This window comes from Rhynchophorus ferrugineus, unplaced genomic scaffold, assembly GCF_030347505.1.
Source record: "Rhynchophorus ferrugineus isolate W39M unplaced genomic scaffold, kcgeb_rfMv2 rfM2, whole genome shotgun sequence".
In the NCBI taxonomy this organism is placed as follows: domain Eukaryota; kingdom Metazoa; phylum Arthropoda; class Insecta; order Coleoptera; family Curculionidae; genus Rhynchophorus; species Rhynchophorus ferrugineus.
The window spans coordinates 52,092,717-52,108,167 of NW_027472581.1; the positions used below are offsets into that span (position 1 = coordinate 52,092,717).

Sequence of the window (15,451 nt, forward strand, 5' to 3'; positions counted from 1 at the left end):
TTTATGTTATTTATTCCTTTTTGATTCAATTATTTTTTGTATTGATATTAATAAAATATGTGAACAGAGATATGTTTGGTTGTTACAATATTTATATATTACTATTGAATTAGTACACATTCGTCAATGTAAATTATCATTTATATTAGTTAATCCCAATTATAAATATTGCTTTTTTAGAAACAATATACGTAGTTGCTGGCAAGAAGAATCCGAAGATAATAGTGGACGATAACGAATACACTATAAATCGAAAACTGAAAGAAAGAACGATGTGGATTTGTTCCCAATACCAGAGGGTGAAATGCAAATCCAGGATTATCTCGTATGGAAAAACGGTCAAAGTCACATCCAGTCATAATCATGCTCCAATTTTTCCTAACAAATCTCGCGCTATACCACAGGTAGTAACACTGATACGGACCGCATTCAGTCTACAACCAGTCGCCTTTTTGAATATAAACCATTCTCTTGACTAGTTATTGGTTTGGTTTTATGTTGAATAAATTATGTTATTAGTATTAATTAAGTTTATTTATATCATTATTGGTGTTAAATAACACCAGCCGATCCAAACATAAAATCCTCTAGTATTTTGATTTGATGCGAAGGCCATTCAAATATTAAATTGAAAAATTAACTGTTTAAATAAGTCGGGTCATATGGAGTGATCAGCCGATAAGGATCTTTTTTTTCATGGTTGCCTCGATGTTTTCTCTCAAAATAAACTTGTGGAGTGGAAAACTTCGACTTTGTTGACTTGGATAATATCGCTAGAGGACTGCTAGCTAAAATACATATTCATATGTCTTATCTTTTGTTTCACACTGTTTATGGTGAACTTTATACTTAATTTTCTATATAATTTTTATTCATATTAATTAGTTTTCTTCTTATTGAGCATGTAATTTTTTACAGTTTTTTCAGTTTATATTTGAAAGCCTTTGAATTTTAATACTTATTATTATTAATGTTATTTGCCTGGAGTTATATTTTACAGGTTAACACAATTTTTGATTAATACCATATTCAAAACTTCCATTGACCAATGGAGTGATATAAATAATGATACTTGTTTTAATCTATATATTTCTTGAAAACTATGTTAATGTCTGAATAATGTTTGGCAAATATGATGCTTCATTATATGATATATAATATGGTAATCACTAAGTTATTTAGTTAAACCAACTAAACAGACATCACTACATCTAAATTTTATGAAAGTTAGGTTAAATAATCTTACAACACAGGGATTAAGTTTTATCTTTTTTTTTATCATATATGCATTATAGGATGAATACTTTCATATCAGTATCATCAGTATTTTCGGCTATTTGATTGAACTATTTGAATATAATTAAAAGATGCTTAATCCTAGATAATAGTAAATATCTGTAAATATCCTTCCGAATAGAATTAATGTAATTGGAATTATAATGTATACATTATCTTTTTTATTATTAGGGATTTGCAGAAAATTCTTTGTACTGTTTTTCGTCATTATCCATAAGGAGATATGTATGTACAAACTCCATTTTATTGTTATTATTGATTTTAATATTATTGTTTTAAATAAATTAGATACATGAGAAATATTTCATAAAGATTATGAAGTCCGCTTTATATTCTATTAAATGTTTTAGCATCTACTATTTTAGAGATAGATTTTAACTGTATAATGATGAATTAAAATGCAATATCAATATCATATGCAAATAAAGTTTTTATTATCAGTAATTGTCTTTTATGTATTGTTATTTTCAAATTTTTATAACAAATATGTAAAACTAATATTACTTAAATGTTAAAATTTATTAGAAATTTACTTTCTAATATGAGTACTTTGGACTATATTTCTAAAAGTTTGGCTTTAGCTTTGATTACAGTTCAATCATCATATTCGTAAATACAACCTTCTGGTTGTTAAGAAATATAAATAGAAGATGTCATTGCAGTGTATGGCTTATAAGCTATCAATTATTGGCCTATAAATTAGGTTTAAATGACTATTTCTTAATTTGAAGCTTTAATGTGAAAAATCGGTATAATATATTTTATTTAAAATGGTGTTACAACATATGGTCGAGCGTTTTCATGCTGAAGAATAACACTGTTGCATCTTTTCTCGTATTCTGTTGTAAATCATTTAAAATTAATGTATAAGGCTAAAATGAAATACTGAGATTAATAAAGATTTATTGAATAAAAAATAGAACTTCTTAGTGTGATGAAATTGAAAGCAATTATCACTTTTAACTTTCTTTAATAATTTTGTATAATTTAATTAATTTTATATGCTAGGTAAAATTTGTGCTTTATTTGATATTTCCTTTTTAATGTTATAAAACACAATGTGCGATTTATAGTTAAATATATTTATGGTTGATAATTGTTTCTCGATAGAAACAATTTTATTATAATGGATTGTTGTTCAATATAGGTCACTTTTGTTTGATTTATTTTTTATAATGCTTATTTCTTTCATTTTAATCTATGTCTATCTACGTCCATATGTATGATTTATGATTTGATGATTGTATATAAGTATGATTTTTAAATCAAAATAATATGTAAACATTATAAATATGCAAATATATTTTTTTAGGCACTATATACGTGGTGCCAGGTAAAAAGAACCCTAAAATAATTATAGAGAATAACGACTTTGTTTTGAATAAGAAGTTCGAGATGAAGACATTATGGAGGTGCCGCTGTTATTCAAAGTTGGGATGTAAGTCCTGGTTGGTAACAACAGGAAAGACTGTAAAAATAACCACTGGACATAATCATGAACCCACTTATCCAGACACTACATCAGCGATTCCACAAAGTGTTTATATTGTGAAAAATTATGTGACATAGTACTAATTTGTATTTTCTCTCCAATAATATTTGATATAGAATATGTATAACCAAAATTATCACATACGTTTTGTTTGTTAAGTATTAAATATAATATTTAAAGTGTTTTTTAAGTCTTTACAGTTTTAGTAGCAGGTGTGTCGGTAAATTATTTCCTTTTTTTTTTCGCTAAATACATTTCGTTAATTTATATCGTGGATAGTTAAATTATAACATCAACGTTGGCTATTCGATTTTATACATCTATCAAGCAATTTATGGATATCATTGCCAAAGAACTGCCTACCAGAATGTTCTTTGTCTGAACATATTCTTCATATTCGAATTGTTGAAGCTAGGTATCACACGTTTTTTTTTGGTGCATGCTCATCGTAAGCTCTACATGGAAACGATGCCTTTCAATGGATTTTTTTATGAAACAAGAAAAGTAATGCTTGTTCACGATTATAAAGAGATAAATTATGTTAATAAGATTAAAATGTTTTCCCAAAATACCGTTTTTATGATATCTGCATTTTCATAGTTTAATGACGGTATTAGATATTTGCATCTCTCTGGCAGATTGTTGGGGTTTAACCACATTTAGTTGCCACTACCTGGCCTATGGCTTATTTGGAACGTGAAAAAACTCAAAAAATAAAATAATTAATTATTGGTTAGAAGGGTAGGTGATTGCTAGATACAGTATGCTTTCAGAGTATATATTAAATAGAGCGAACCAAGACTTTCTGATTCCTTCATAATTCACGTTTATATTCAAATTTATATTTACACCAAGCTATTATTCAAGTAAGATCGATACGTCATACGATCATAGATAGTTCGGGTATTTCATTGTATATATTATATTGTAACTGTAAAAATACTTATTATAATATACGTAGCTTTAAGTTAATAATATAAGTTACTTTTATTTCAAGTAAAATACTGAACATCCAAAGGACTAATTGATATCAGTTTTCTGAATCACTGATATCATTCAGGGCGACTTATTAATTAACCCTATTGAACTAACGTTCGATTATTATTTTTTGAATTACATCTAGTAATTCAACATAATCCTTCGAGCCGGATAGAATTGACGAACAAAAGTCTTTCACATTCGTCCTTCGTGCTGGGTACACGACTATTATGACTTGTTAGTTACCTCTATATAATCTGCGTTACGGTTAGTGTTGTCATTTATTAGTTTTCAGACGCTAAATTCAATATTTTCAAAAAATTATAAATATATAACGCTCTTATTTTTTGGCGGAACGTAATTTGTGAACTTTTGAGGTTAATGTCAATAGAATAAAATAATATATGTATCAAATCATAAAATTACATACTTACGGATGTTACAAAAATCCGGAAAGTATTTAGCGTCACACCTCGAACAAAAAAGCTAGATGATTATGAACCTACATATATACTAAAACCAAACTTATATATAAATAATACTATAATACTGCAAAGCGTAATATATAAATGCAAAGTGTCTCAAAACAAAGTTAATAAATTTATGCTATTTGTTATATTTTAATTAATTGCTTTAATTAATACACCTTCCAAGTTGTTGAATTTTCTCATTTGATGCTCTTTTGTTTCTAGTTAATCTGCATACCCTTCTTGTGGTTGTGTTCACGTATCTTTTAAGCCTTCGAATAGTGACTGATCACTAGGATCAATTTATTACTTCTAAAATTTTGTATCAATAATTATACATACCGTAAGATACAAGGTCGATTCTAAACATTTTAGTTGCTTATATTTGGGTAAAATGCAACGTGAGTGTGTAGTTTACGAAAATTTGCATTCCATTCATTTAAAACTACAAATACTATTATATTTTAAAATAATATTACAGATACTATTATATTTTAAGATAATGAGATAATAATATTTTGAGATAGTTTTAGATAATTATATTTTAATTTTTAGTTAAAACGCATTTTTTTACGTTAATTAGGTAGTTTTATTATTATTTATAAATTAATAACTCTATGTCAAACGTTGCTAACATAGATAATAATGATAACTGTTTTTTAGGAATAATTTATGTTGTGGCTGGTCTCAAACATCCCAAAATTATTCTAAACAACAATGATTTTGTGATCAATCGAAAGCTGGAAGGTCGAACTATGTGGAAGTGTTCGCAGTATCAAAGGACGCGTTGTTTATCCAGACTGATAACATTTGGGAAGACGGTAAAATTTACCTGCTTGCATAATCACAGGCCCACTAATCCAGATATGTCCAGGGCTGTACCTCAAAATGCATACATTATAAATGCTTCCCGAGCTACCAAGCAATTGAAATGAATCAGGGCGTAGGAGCAAAATTCTTCGCGAATAGCATTTTAAGCAGATTTTAAATATTTGTCATAGTTATTTTATGTCATGGTTGTAATTATTTAAATAAATATTTATATTAACACTTAAATTGATACAACATTAATTTTATTCATATCTTATACGTTTTTTGTATAAAATGTGACCTACATTTAAAATACATTGACGAAATATCACATTTATGGCGTTACTTCAGATAGATAACTATTATGTACTTGCAAGAATTTTGGCTAGCGATATTTACTGCTGAACTGTTAAACGGTCTAACCTAAAGGTAAATTTAGCATGGTATGGTAAAACCCCAGCTCTATATACTTTCTACCTTTAAACAGCTTGCGATGGGAAAAATTTAAAAGGAAAGAAAATGGCTACCATACAAATTGATTGAAAATGGTGTTTAAAAGAGTTATTGCTTGCCAGGAAAAAAGTGCCAGGTGGCGTATTGTACCTGGCAATTAAAAGTGGATCTACCACAACAATGGCTAGTGCAACAAGTTATCGGTTAATCCAGGAGAGTCATTCACATCAACACTGATTCATGGCCATAAACCCTTGCTTTAAATATGAAATCACCAAGGTGTAGGTATTGCGATCTCCCGAAACTAAAATTTTCTACCGATGTTAGTTGAACAAATTAAACGACATATTGTATGGCTACTTACGAATATACGTTGCCAGAATTGTGAAGCATATGCTGTTTCAACTGCAATGGGAAATACAACTTCTCATAGGCAATATATCGTTGCCACTTGTTCAGACGGACGCAACATGGTTTGGCTCTCACATGGACTTGAAATGGTGAAGCTGTGCGAAAATGGATATATTTTTGTATCTTAAACCAAACCAGCACTCTTTTTTTGATGCGGTGCAACCATAACCATATGTAACCATGAAAATAAGAAAAAAGTTATAGAAAACTATGGAAAATATTTTGATTATTTATTATACCATAACAAATTTACTTGCGATAAATTTAGGCGTATAATGTAATACTGTTAGTGCGATTAGTAAGACGCACGACTCTAAATACATCTCTGGATATAAAGGTCTGTGGCTATTTATGAGAAATAATGTTAATAAAATTTTTATGAGAATTAATGTCTTGCAATAACCCCATTTTTAATCAGGTTGAGCAAAGCTGAATACGTTTTGAGATGAGTTACGCATTGGTAGTTTACTGATTTCTTCAAATTAAAGATGAAAACTAATAATTCCCCATAAATAAGCCATAATCTGACTTGGCCGAAAACTCCAATATATCAAAAATTGAAATAACGTAATTGTGAAACAAAAGTTTTATGATGTTGCTCAGAATGTCCAAGTTTATTGCATGTGATTTTTGATGAGTGAGTTGGTGTGATGAGTATGTGAAACAGAAAATTTTACATTTCTTAATTTCGTTTCTTTTTTGAAATGAAAGATAATTAATTGTAGAGATCAGTAGGGTTTGTTTAAACGAAGGGTACAAATAACTGTAAATACAAAACAATATAACAGAAAATGTGATATTTTCAACAATTAAAATTGCATTATTCACATTTTAAAAATAATACGTACGTAGAAGTGGCCTAATGGTCGAAATTTAACCACGGTTTTTTAACACATGCGCATAAGAATCCCGGGCGTTTTCCGGATGAAGAGAACGCGTTTTTTGTTTAAAATTGGCTTTATTCATCAACATAATCTTCATCAAGATATTTGGTAGAACGATTTATCTTTTGCCTCAAAACAGGCCTGCCATCAGTTGCTGTCCACTCATATGACGATAGTTTTCATTCTGGAGTGAAGTGATGGATAGATATTTGATCCATTGTCACATATCGACTCAAAAATTACGTTTTCTAGGTTTAAACATGGCTAAACACTTGCCAGAATTATCAAAACATTTTTGGTTTTAACCAACAATGAAATAGCGCGCCAGTCGAATGCTTTTGCAATATAAAATCAGCACATTCTTTTGTTATCTTTACGATGTTAATTAACTCACGCAACTTCACTTTCCTATCATTCAAAACGATTTTGTTGTTTTTTTAAATATGTTCTCGTGTTACCACCTCATTTGGACGTTCACTGAGTTCTATGTCATCCGCGTTTCTGCGACCACGTTTGAAGGTCAGCAAACCTACGTTATATCATGGAGCAGAGTCATTATAACACTTTTTAAGTCACTGCTATGTCGCTTGAACGCTATTTTTCCTATCAAGAAACAGTGTAAAATTAAAACACGAAATTGTTTTTGGTCCATTGCTTTGAATATAAAAAAGTAATGTCACTCTTAGCACAATAACTCACAAACTTATGAGTATAATATCATGAAATTTGAAGGGCTTTGTCTTGAAGATAATTGCTTTATTTAAGCGTATTTTGCTTAATTGTAATTTACCTATTTGTAGCACATATTATACAAAAATTTTAGGATTATAAATTCTTCCTCATTTTCCTTAAAACAAGACATTTTAATATCATTCAAATAGTAATCGAATTTTTTTTGTAGAGGGCATTATATACATAATGCGTGGTCGTAAACATCCCCGCTTGGGCTTAGATGGATTCGAGTATAGCGTTCATAAGAAGGAACCAACAAGAACCAGATGGCGCTGTACTCAAGAGGGTCGTACTAAGTGTGCTGCCGTTTTATACACATCTGGTAACGTAGTAGAAGTGCGACGAGGTCATAATCACCCTATATCGACCTGGGAAAAGAAGGATGAAGTTCGAATACCGAAATATGTTACGATTAGATATAACGTTAGTTCATCAGAATCATTCTCATTTCACTAATATGTTTGTAATATTTTGTAAATGAAAATTAATAAACTACATTAATGTTCTGTTGAACTTTCAATATTCTTTATGTTTCTTCAAAATTGTTTTCTTTTTGGTTTTTTGGTATATGTTTTTTTTTGTTCCGGTCTAAAACAAGGCGATGGAATGCATGACGCATACCTACCTGGTCGCGGAGACTTGCCCTGGAGTGACAAGTTGGACCGGACTCATTACCTCCTCAGGGCCTCTGAGCTTATCAATATACTAAACCGAAACCGCCTCACAGTTGACCCATGTGGATCGCTACTGCTACTGAATTAAATTTGGGTATATGGCACCCACTGATCGGGCAGCCGTTATTGGGCACGAGGACCCGGCGATTCTATTGATTCGCGAACTTGAGTTAACATCCGACTGGATACTGTCGTATGGGGGCAAAACTTATGACTGCAGCGACGGATGAGGTTGTTTCAGCCTGGAAAAGGGGGGGAAGTTAGCAGTGACGCGGTGCTAAGCTCCCGACATGTCGACCTGCTTGCGAACAAGCGTGTTTTCAACAAGTGCTTGATTTCTGGAGTGTCCCTATGAATTTGATTATTTCTAACAAACCATGGAGCGTTTAAGATTCTCCTCAGGAGTTTATTTTGGAAAACTTGGAGCCGTTTCACCTGGTTGGGTGTAACAAACTTGAAGTAGACATTACATCCGTAGAGGAGTACGGACCGAATTAACATCTTGTAAAATAAGCATTTGATGTGTCTGCTAGAAGAACAGATCAGAGAAGATAGCAGGTTTGCTATCTCCGAACCTTTCTGGATTGCTTTCTGGATTTTGGAATTCCAACCGAACCGTCGGTCGAAGTGGAGACCTAGGTACGTGACGTTATCCGGCCATGGAATTATTGCGGTGTCGATCTTAAGTTGCGAGACGCGCAGTGCGTAACGCTTCTTATGGAAAATGATGTCCTGGGTTTGCAGGGGGTTGATTTGCGACCTCCAGAATTTGAACCACTTGGCCGCATAATCGAGCTGCTTCTGTAAACGTTGATGAATTGTAACTTCGAACTACTGTAAATGTTCTCAAATGTCTTTATTTTCATTGGTATTTTACATGTTCGAAAACATCCTAACTTATTGATAGATTACTTTAAAAGTAGCTTTCATATTATTGTTACTAACTATATGGTGATTCCTACTGGAAGTGGTATCAAATGCTTTATTAAATTATTAAATTAATTTATAAAAATAATTATTAAAATGTTTATTTTGTGTTTTCAATAGTTTCAGGCATGTGCTAATATTCCTGCTAATAAACGTCATATATGAAAAAAAATTTACTAGGAAGGAAAGGTGAGAGTTCACAATAGTCCGTTAGCATCACTGAAGAATGTTTGAAGTTTGATCACTTTATTATGGATCCCTTCTCACGATGTCATACCAAGAAATGAACGCGCGGCTAGATTGGCAGCCTCCTCCTTCCTCCCCTTCACCAATATTTGTATCCAGGCATATCTGGTCCCATTCATTTCATATTTCACCAAGAACGAGGTACAACGACTTTGGTCCCAGTAGGTCAACGGAGGGTTTTTCTTATCTTTACATTCTTTCCCTTCGTCACCATGCAGTGAATCGACTGAAATTGGGTCACTGTCGTTTCTCGCACGATCACTTGATGATTTCGAGTCCAACTGCTCACTGTGAGTTTAGTCACCTTGCCCTATAGTCTACTACAAACTGGACAAGTGTCGATAACTCACCCAGAGTAGGTTTTATAGGCTGCCGAATTTCATAAACTTTTTAACAGGAGAAAATACAGATAGACTCTTTGGATTTCTATGAAAAATCAATTATCTTCATAGAGTCTAACCCATGCTGAAATAAGATCTAATCAAAATAAATGATATACACTTTATGTCTGCCCCCGTCCCCTTTATAGCAACACCGTACTGTTTTATAGTTGCAATATGACGACATTCGACATTATCAATATTCCATAGTTTCAGTATTTTTGTGAGAAAGGTTATATTTCAAAGTATTTGTTCAAAACAAATAATTTTTTAGCAGATTTTATCTTTTCTATGATATATTTTCCATTCATTCTTACACCGTTGTCTAGCTTAAAACAAAAAAAACGGGCTTCGCAACCGAATTTCGCGTTACTCTATTTACACTGTCTAGGACAAACTTCAAATGTTCTTTCAGCTCAAATTGTCTTAAAACATATTTCCCATTAGGGCTTTTAATTTTTATCATACAAACGTCAGTTTAGGAATATTTGCAATTATTGAACGTTCATGTAGAAAACGCCGTGGAGTTTCTTGTAAATAATATTGTCTGTCTCTTGTCTGTAAAATACGATAATGAATAACCCTTCTCGTTAGTAACCAAACACAATAAGCACTATGTCCCCGGCCTACCATAGTAAAACACATTTTTTAGCAGACGTTTTTTTTATTCAACATAATTTCCTTCAAGGGTGATACACTGATTATCGCGACCCTCCAACTTTTCGATACCATTTTTGTAATACGATTTGTTCTTTGCTTCAAAATAGGCTTCAGTTTCGGCGATCACCTCTTCATTCGAAGAACATTTCTTTCCAGCGAGCATTCTTTTGAGATTCGAGAACAGGAAATAATCACTGGGAGCTAGGTCTGGAGAATACGGTGGGTGCGGAAGCAATTCAAAGCCAAATTCATGGATTTTTGCCATCGTTTTCACTGACTTGTGCACGGTGCATTGTCTTGGTGAATCAGCACTTTCTTTTTCCTCAAAGGCGGCCGTTTTTCGGCGATTTCATCAATCAAATGGTCGAATAATGCTATGTAGTAGTCGCTGTTGAGGTTCCTTCCTTTTTCAAAGTAGTCAATGAAAATTATTCCATGGGCTTTCCAAAATACAGACGTCATAACCTTGCCAGCTGACTGTTGCGTTTTCCCACGCTTTGGAGCGGGTTCATCATGTGCAGTCCACTCGGATGACTGTCGATTGGACTTCAGAGCGAAATGATGGAGCTATCATTCATCCATTGTCACATATCGACTCAAAAACTCGGGTTTATTACGCTTGATCATCTTCAAACACTGCTCCGAATCATCAACTCGTCGTTGTTTTTGGTCAAAAGTGAGCTCGCGCGGCACTCACTTTGCACAGAGCTTTCTCATACCCAAATGTTCGTGAATGATATGATGTACACGTTCATTTGATATTTTTAGAGTGTCTGTTATTTCATTCAATTTCAATTTACGGCCATTCAAAATCATTTTGTGGATTTTTTAAAATGTTTTCGTCGGTAACAACCTCCTTTGGGCGTCCACTGTGTCTTCGGTGCTTATAATTCAGTCAAAACATATGCACGTCTAAACTTTGCATACCAATCCTTGATGGTTGATTTTCCTAGGGCAATGTCAAAGCAGTGGAAACTGCATCAAGTTTTTTCTTCAACTCTATTTTTTCCCTTCAAAAGACAATATTTTATCAACACGCGAAATTCCTTTTTATCTATTTTTTTACAATAACAAAAGTTGCTCGAAATGCTATAATTCACAAACTAATTGTCCGACAGTTGTGGCCGGGGACTTTTAAATTGACCTGTTATATTTGGGAGTGAGGCACTCCCCATTTACCTCAAACGCCAAGCTGTAGTTGAATGTAACAGTTAAATTTTAGCGTTATAATTTACAAACATTTTGTTTTAGGTGTTATTTATATCTCAAGAGGCAGAAAATATCCGATGCTTATATTGGACGGTTATGAATTTAACATGCATATTAAGGAGAAATTTCGAACCAGATGGCGTTGCACAAAACAGAATAATAAATGCAGGGCCACGTTATATACCTTCGGCAAAAATGTTAAAGCCAAGCATGCTCATAACCACCCCCCAAACTCGACCAAACATAGTTCCACCCTTATACCTCAATTTGTTTATATTGAGCGCTCTTAAAAAGTCCTAAATGTAATGTATCTAATTTTAATAGTAATTAGTTCGATAAAATATGTAAGAGAAGAGTATTATTTACTGATTTATATGTTTTTCTTTAATTTATTTTGCTATTTTTGCTAATGATGTTAGTAATATTTGTTTCTCTTGTGGATCTATATAGTGTCTGTTCTCTGAATAAAATCTAAATAATGATTAGTTTCGTAGAAATAAAAATTCGTATAATAATACAGTGATGTATATATACAGATCTGTTGTGCGTGGACATGTCTAACTAATGGACTCTGAAAATCAACAACAACTATGTTAAATTATTGCTTTAAGAGTCGCTATAACTGAGGTGTTTGTTTCTATTTGACTGAGATAAGTTCTAAGGGAGTCGTTTTACATCATGTTAATTTATAAGTAATATATATAATATTATAGTTAATTTAGATTATTTCTCAAAGGTCTTAGAAATGTGTCTGATAAAAACTAAATTGTTTGTCTTAGTTTTTGTGCTCAATTGATAAATAGTTACATTATATTAAATAAATTAGTTGAAATTGTCATTAGTTGTTAAATGTTACACTTGAAGCACTTTTATTTAGGCTTCTTTGTCATGTTTTACTCTTGTGATATCATATTTCATTCAACAAATATAGTTATGGTTCAAATAATCATACTGAGCACACAAATCTTATTGTAATTTATGAAATAATTTTGAATGCTCTTCATATCAGTAAGAAGTTCTGAAAATTGAGTTAGCAAAAAATATTATATTAAAGTCGTTTAATTTTTTACTTAATTTGAAATTAGTTTGGAGTGTTTTAGAGAGTAACATTTGCTACAGCCTCACGCCAAGAAAATACTACGTTTAAGAATAAAAGTCGTTTTCCTTACAGAAGTGCAATTTGGTGGCTCTTGCGAATATTAGTACGATTATTTTAGGGTGAGGACCAGGCAGGATTAGATATAGGCTGATGATAAATTATATTAGGAGATTGGTTGAAATTTTTTAATGAACCTATTTTATATTTTATTTTATTTTATATTATTTTGTAATATGTACTGCAATTATTTTATATGTTTTAGATGTGATTTATTTTATGGAGGGACGTAAACATCCTAAATTGATAGTAGATGAATACTGTCATATTGTGCACAGTCGATCGATGGAGAAAACTCGTTGGCGTTGTGTAACTACTAATAAAAAATGTGGTGCTAAATTATTTTCTTTTGGGAAAACCATCGAAATAGTTTGTGGTCACAATCACGCTGCACCTGTAATCGATAAGTCCAAACTCTTTAGTCAGTTCGTTACCATTACGAGAAAACCACAATAAGTCAATATCGCACCTGACACGGCAAGTGATACAAATGAAACCGAATTTATGTTTAGTTTTCTTATAACTTATAAAGAAATATAGAAATAAGCCCCAGAAAGGCGACTTACTTATTTTAAGATACTTTTTAATTGTGTTCTGTTTCTCACATTTTATCAGCAAAAGTTTTATTAAGATACAGACTAATCTAGTATTTAACGTGGGTCCGGAACCACGGTTCTCTCTATATGGTGGCCATTACGTTACTAAGTCGGATATACATTATGTTTGAATACATTATATTGCATTTCAAATAAAAAACGATTTTAGCATTCTCACGATGAAAATATACTCAAGCTATCCCATGAAGGAATATATGAATCACTTTAAATTGCTGATTTTTGACAATTTTCCTATAAAATCATTTTTGACAGATATTAGATTATTTATGTTTAGGTTAGTCTACTATTTAATCATTAATAGACCAATGGCAGAACAACGCTTGCAAACTCTACCATGGTTCTCAAATATTGCATGTGTGCCCGTTTATTTTATGGAGGATTAGTTTAGATAATATATCTTAGTATAATATATAGTTTTCAAGCTTACAAAATCCGACTAGTACCAAAGCATACATTTAGTGAATGTGTATGAAACAAAATTGTTTTTAATTTTTTTTTTTTTGACAACGAAGCTTATTTTTGCTTGAACAGCTACTTCAAAATTCAAAAGTGTTACATTTAATTGAGAAAATCTGATTGATGTGCTAGCGAGCATTTTGTGCTGATGCACTCAATGACGATGACGAATGATGATGATTTTAAAAACTATTACGGTCAGAAAATTTTATTTAATGATGATCGCCATAGAGCCATGTTCACTAACCTCTTTGTCTCTAAATTGAAATTCTTAAATATGGAAGAGCAACTGTATTACAGTTCCTCAATCGGCTTATTGAAGGGACTTTGGTGAACGCATAATTTCACCATTAAGACCTGCGAATTGGACCTCAAGATCGTTCAATTTGACACCGAAATTGCGAGTTGCAAAACCACGTTATGTTTTATTAAATTATATATCCTGTATTATGAATCCACCGGTCCGGTTAACTGAAGAAGCTCGAAATATATATAATAGCTTCATATATTCATATATATCAGTGAATAAATATGATGTAATTCAATTAAAAGGAAGAAAAGCTGCCTTGCTAGCCGAAGTGGTTAAGGCGATAGGATGGAACAGTTATGATCCTACTACTCCTATACTCGCGGGTTCGAATCCCCTAGGATATGGAGATACTTTATATTTGTGAGTGTCTCTGTAAATTCTTCTAGACAACTGTGTAAGACGCGACAAGAAATAATCATCCCAATCGCGTCAGCACCCAGGCTTGGAAAGACCGGATATTTCCTGGAATATTTTCAAGTGGTTAAGCTTATGTTAGTCTTATGGAGTCCACGTTAAGCAGTAGGCCGAGTCCAGATAACTCCTGTATTGCAAAGAGGAGAAATCAACACTATAGTTTTATTGTTATGTGGTTATTGTAGAATTTCATTAGTTTTTTTGTTTGTAAAAATGTCGTATTGTAGTGTGTCAAACTTACTTTTACACTTAAAATTATAAGTGTTGTTATTGTCTTTTTTATTTTATTTTATTTGTAATTATTAATTTAATCGTTTATTCCAGCATGTAACTAATATATTAATTGCGGTGGTTAGTAATTCTTAGTTTTTTAAGAGTTTGATAAGGTGATTATTGCTTATAATCAATGTTGGAGCGATTTTGGCTTAATTTATCATATTAATATATTTTTAATATTTTTCGTGGTGAACTTCATTTCAAATAAAGAGTATTTGCCACTGGCCTTGCCTTAAATCCGATGTACTCACTAGATTTGGGCCGTTATTAATTTCATTTGGTTTTATTGCATGCATCTCATGCATATTTGAACAATTACGAGGATATTTTTGGGCAAACTAATTTAAAACAAGGTTGTCCGTCAACCAAATATTTTATTTTTAAGTTAAAGTTAAGATTTATTCATGATGTCACAGCACATAATGTTGATGAAAGTAATTACGTTACCAGTATGCTTCTGATAAACTTTTATATATAGTACATAATAGTATATTTGATAAATTACAGACATTTATATTTTAGGTTGGATACATATTATACCAGGTTTAAAAAATCCTAAGATCGTTCTGAACAGTTATGAGTTCGTTATTCATCAGAAATATG

At 31.8% G+C, this 15,451-nt stretch overlaps 1 protein-coding gene across 20 annotated transcripts in view; it reads left to right on the forward strand.

Annotated features, from left to right (window-relative positions):
- LOC143191191 (uncharacterized) overlaps positions 1 to 15,451 on the forward strand; it is a 253,012-nt gene that overhangs the window by 147,049 nt on the left and 90,512 nt on the right. The window contains exon 4 of one of the 20 annotated variants that reach the window (XM_076396029.1): positions 7,693 to 8,029. The exons of 16 other annotated variants lie outside the window; for them this stretch is intronic. In XM_076396029.1, the coding sequence (XP_076252144.1) occupies positions 7,693 to 7,979 (287 nt within the window). In that variant the 3' untranslated portion in view covers positions 7,980 to 8,029. Of the gene's footprint in view, positions 1 to 180; positions 1,741 to 2,608; positions 2,973 to 4,896; positions 5,184 to 7,692; positions 8,030 to 15,451 lie in introns of those variants that run through there. 3 more of the 20 variants (XM_076396037.1, XM_076396052.1, XM_076396023.1) reach the window with 3 other exon arrangements.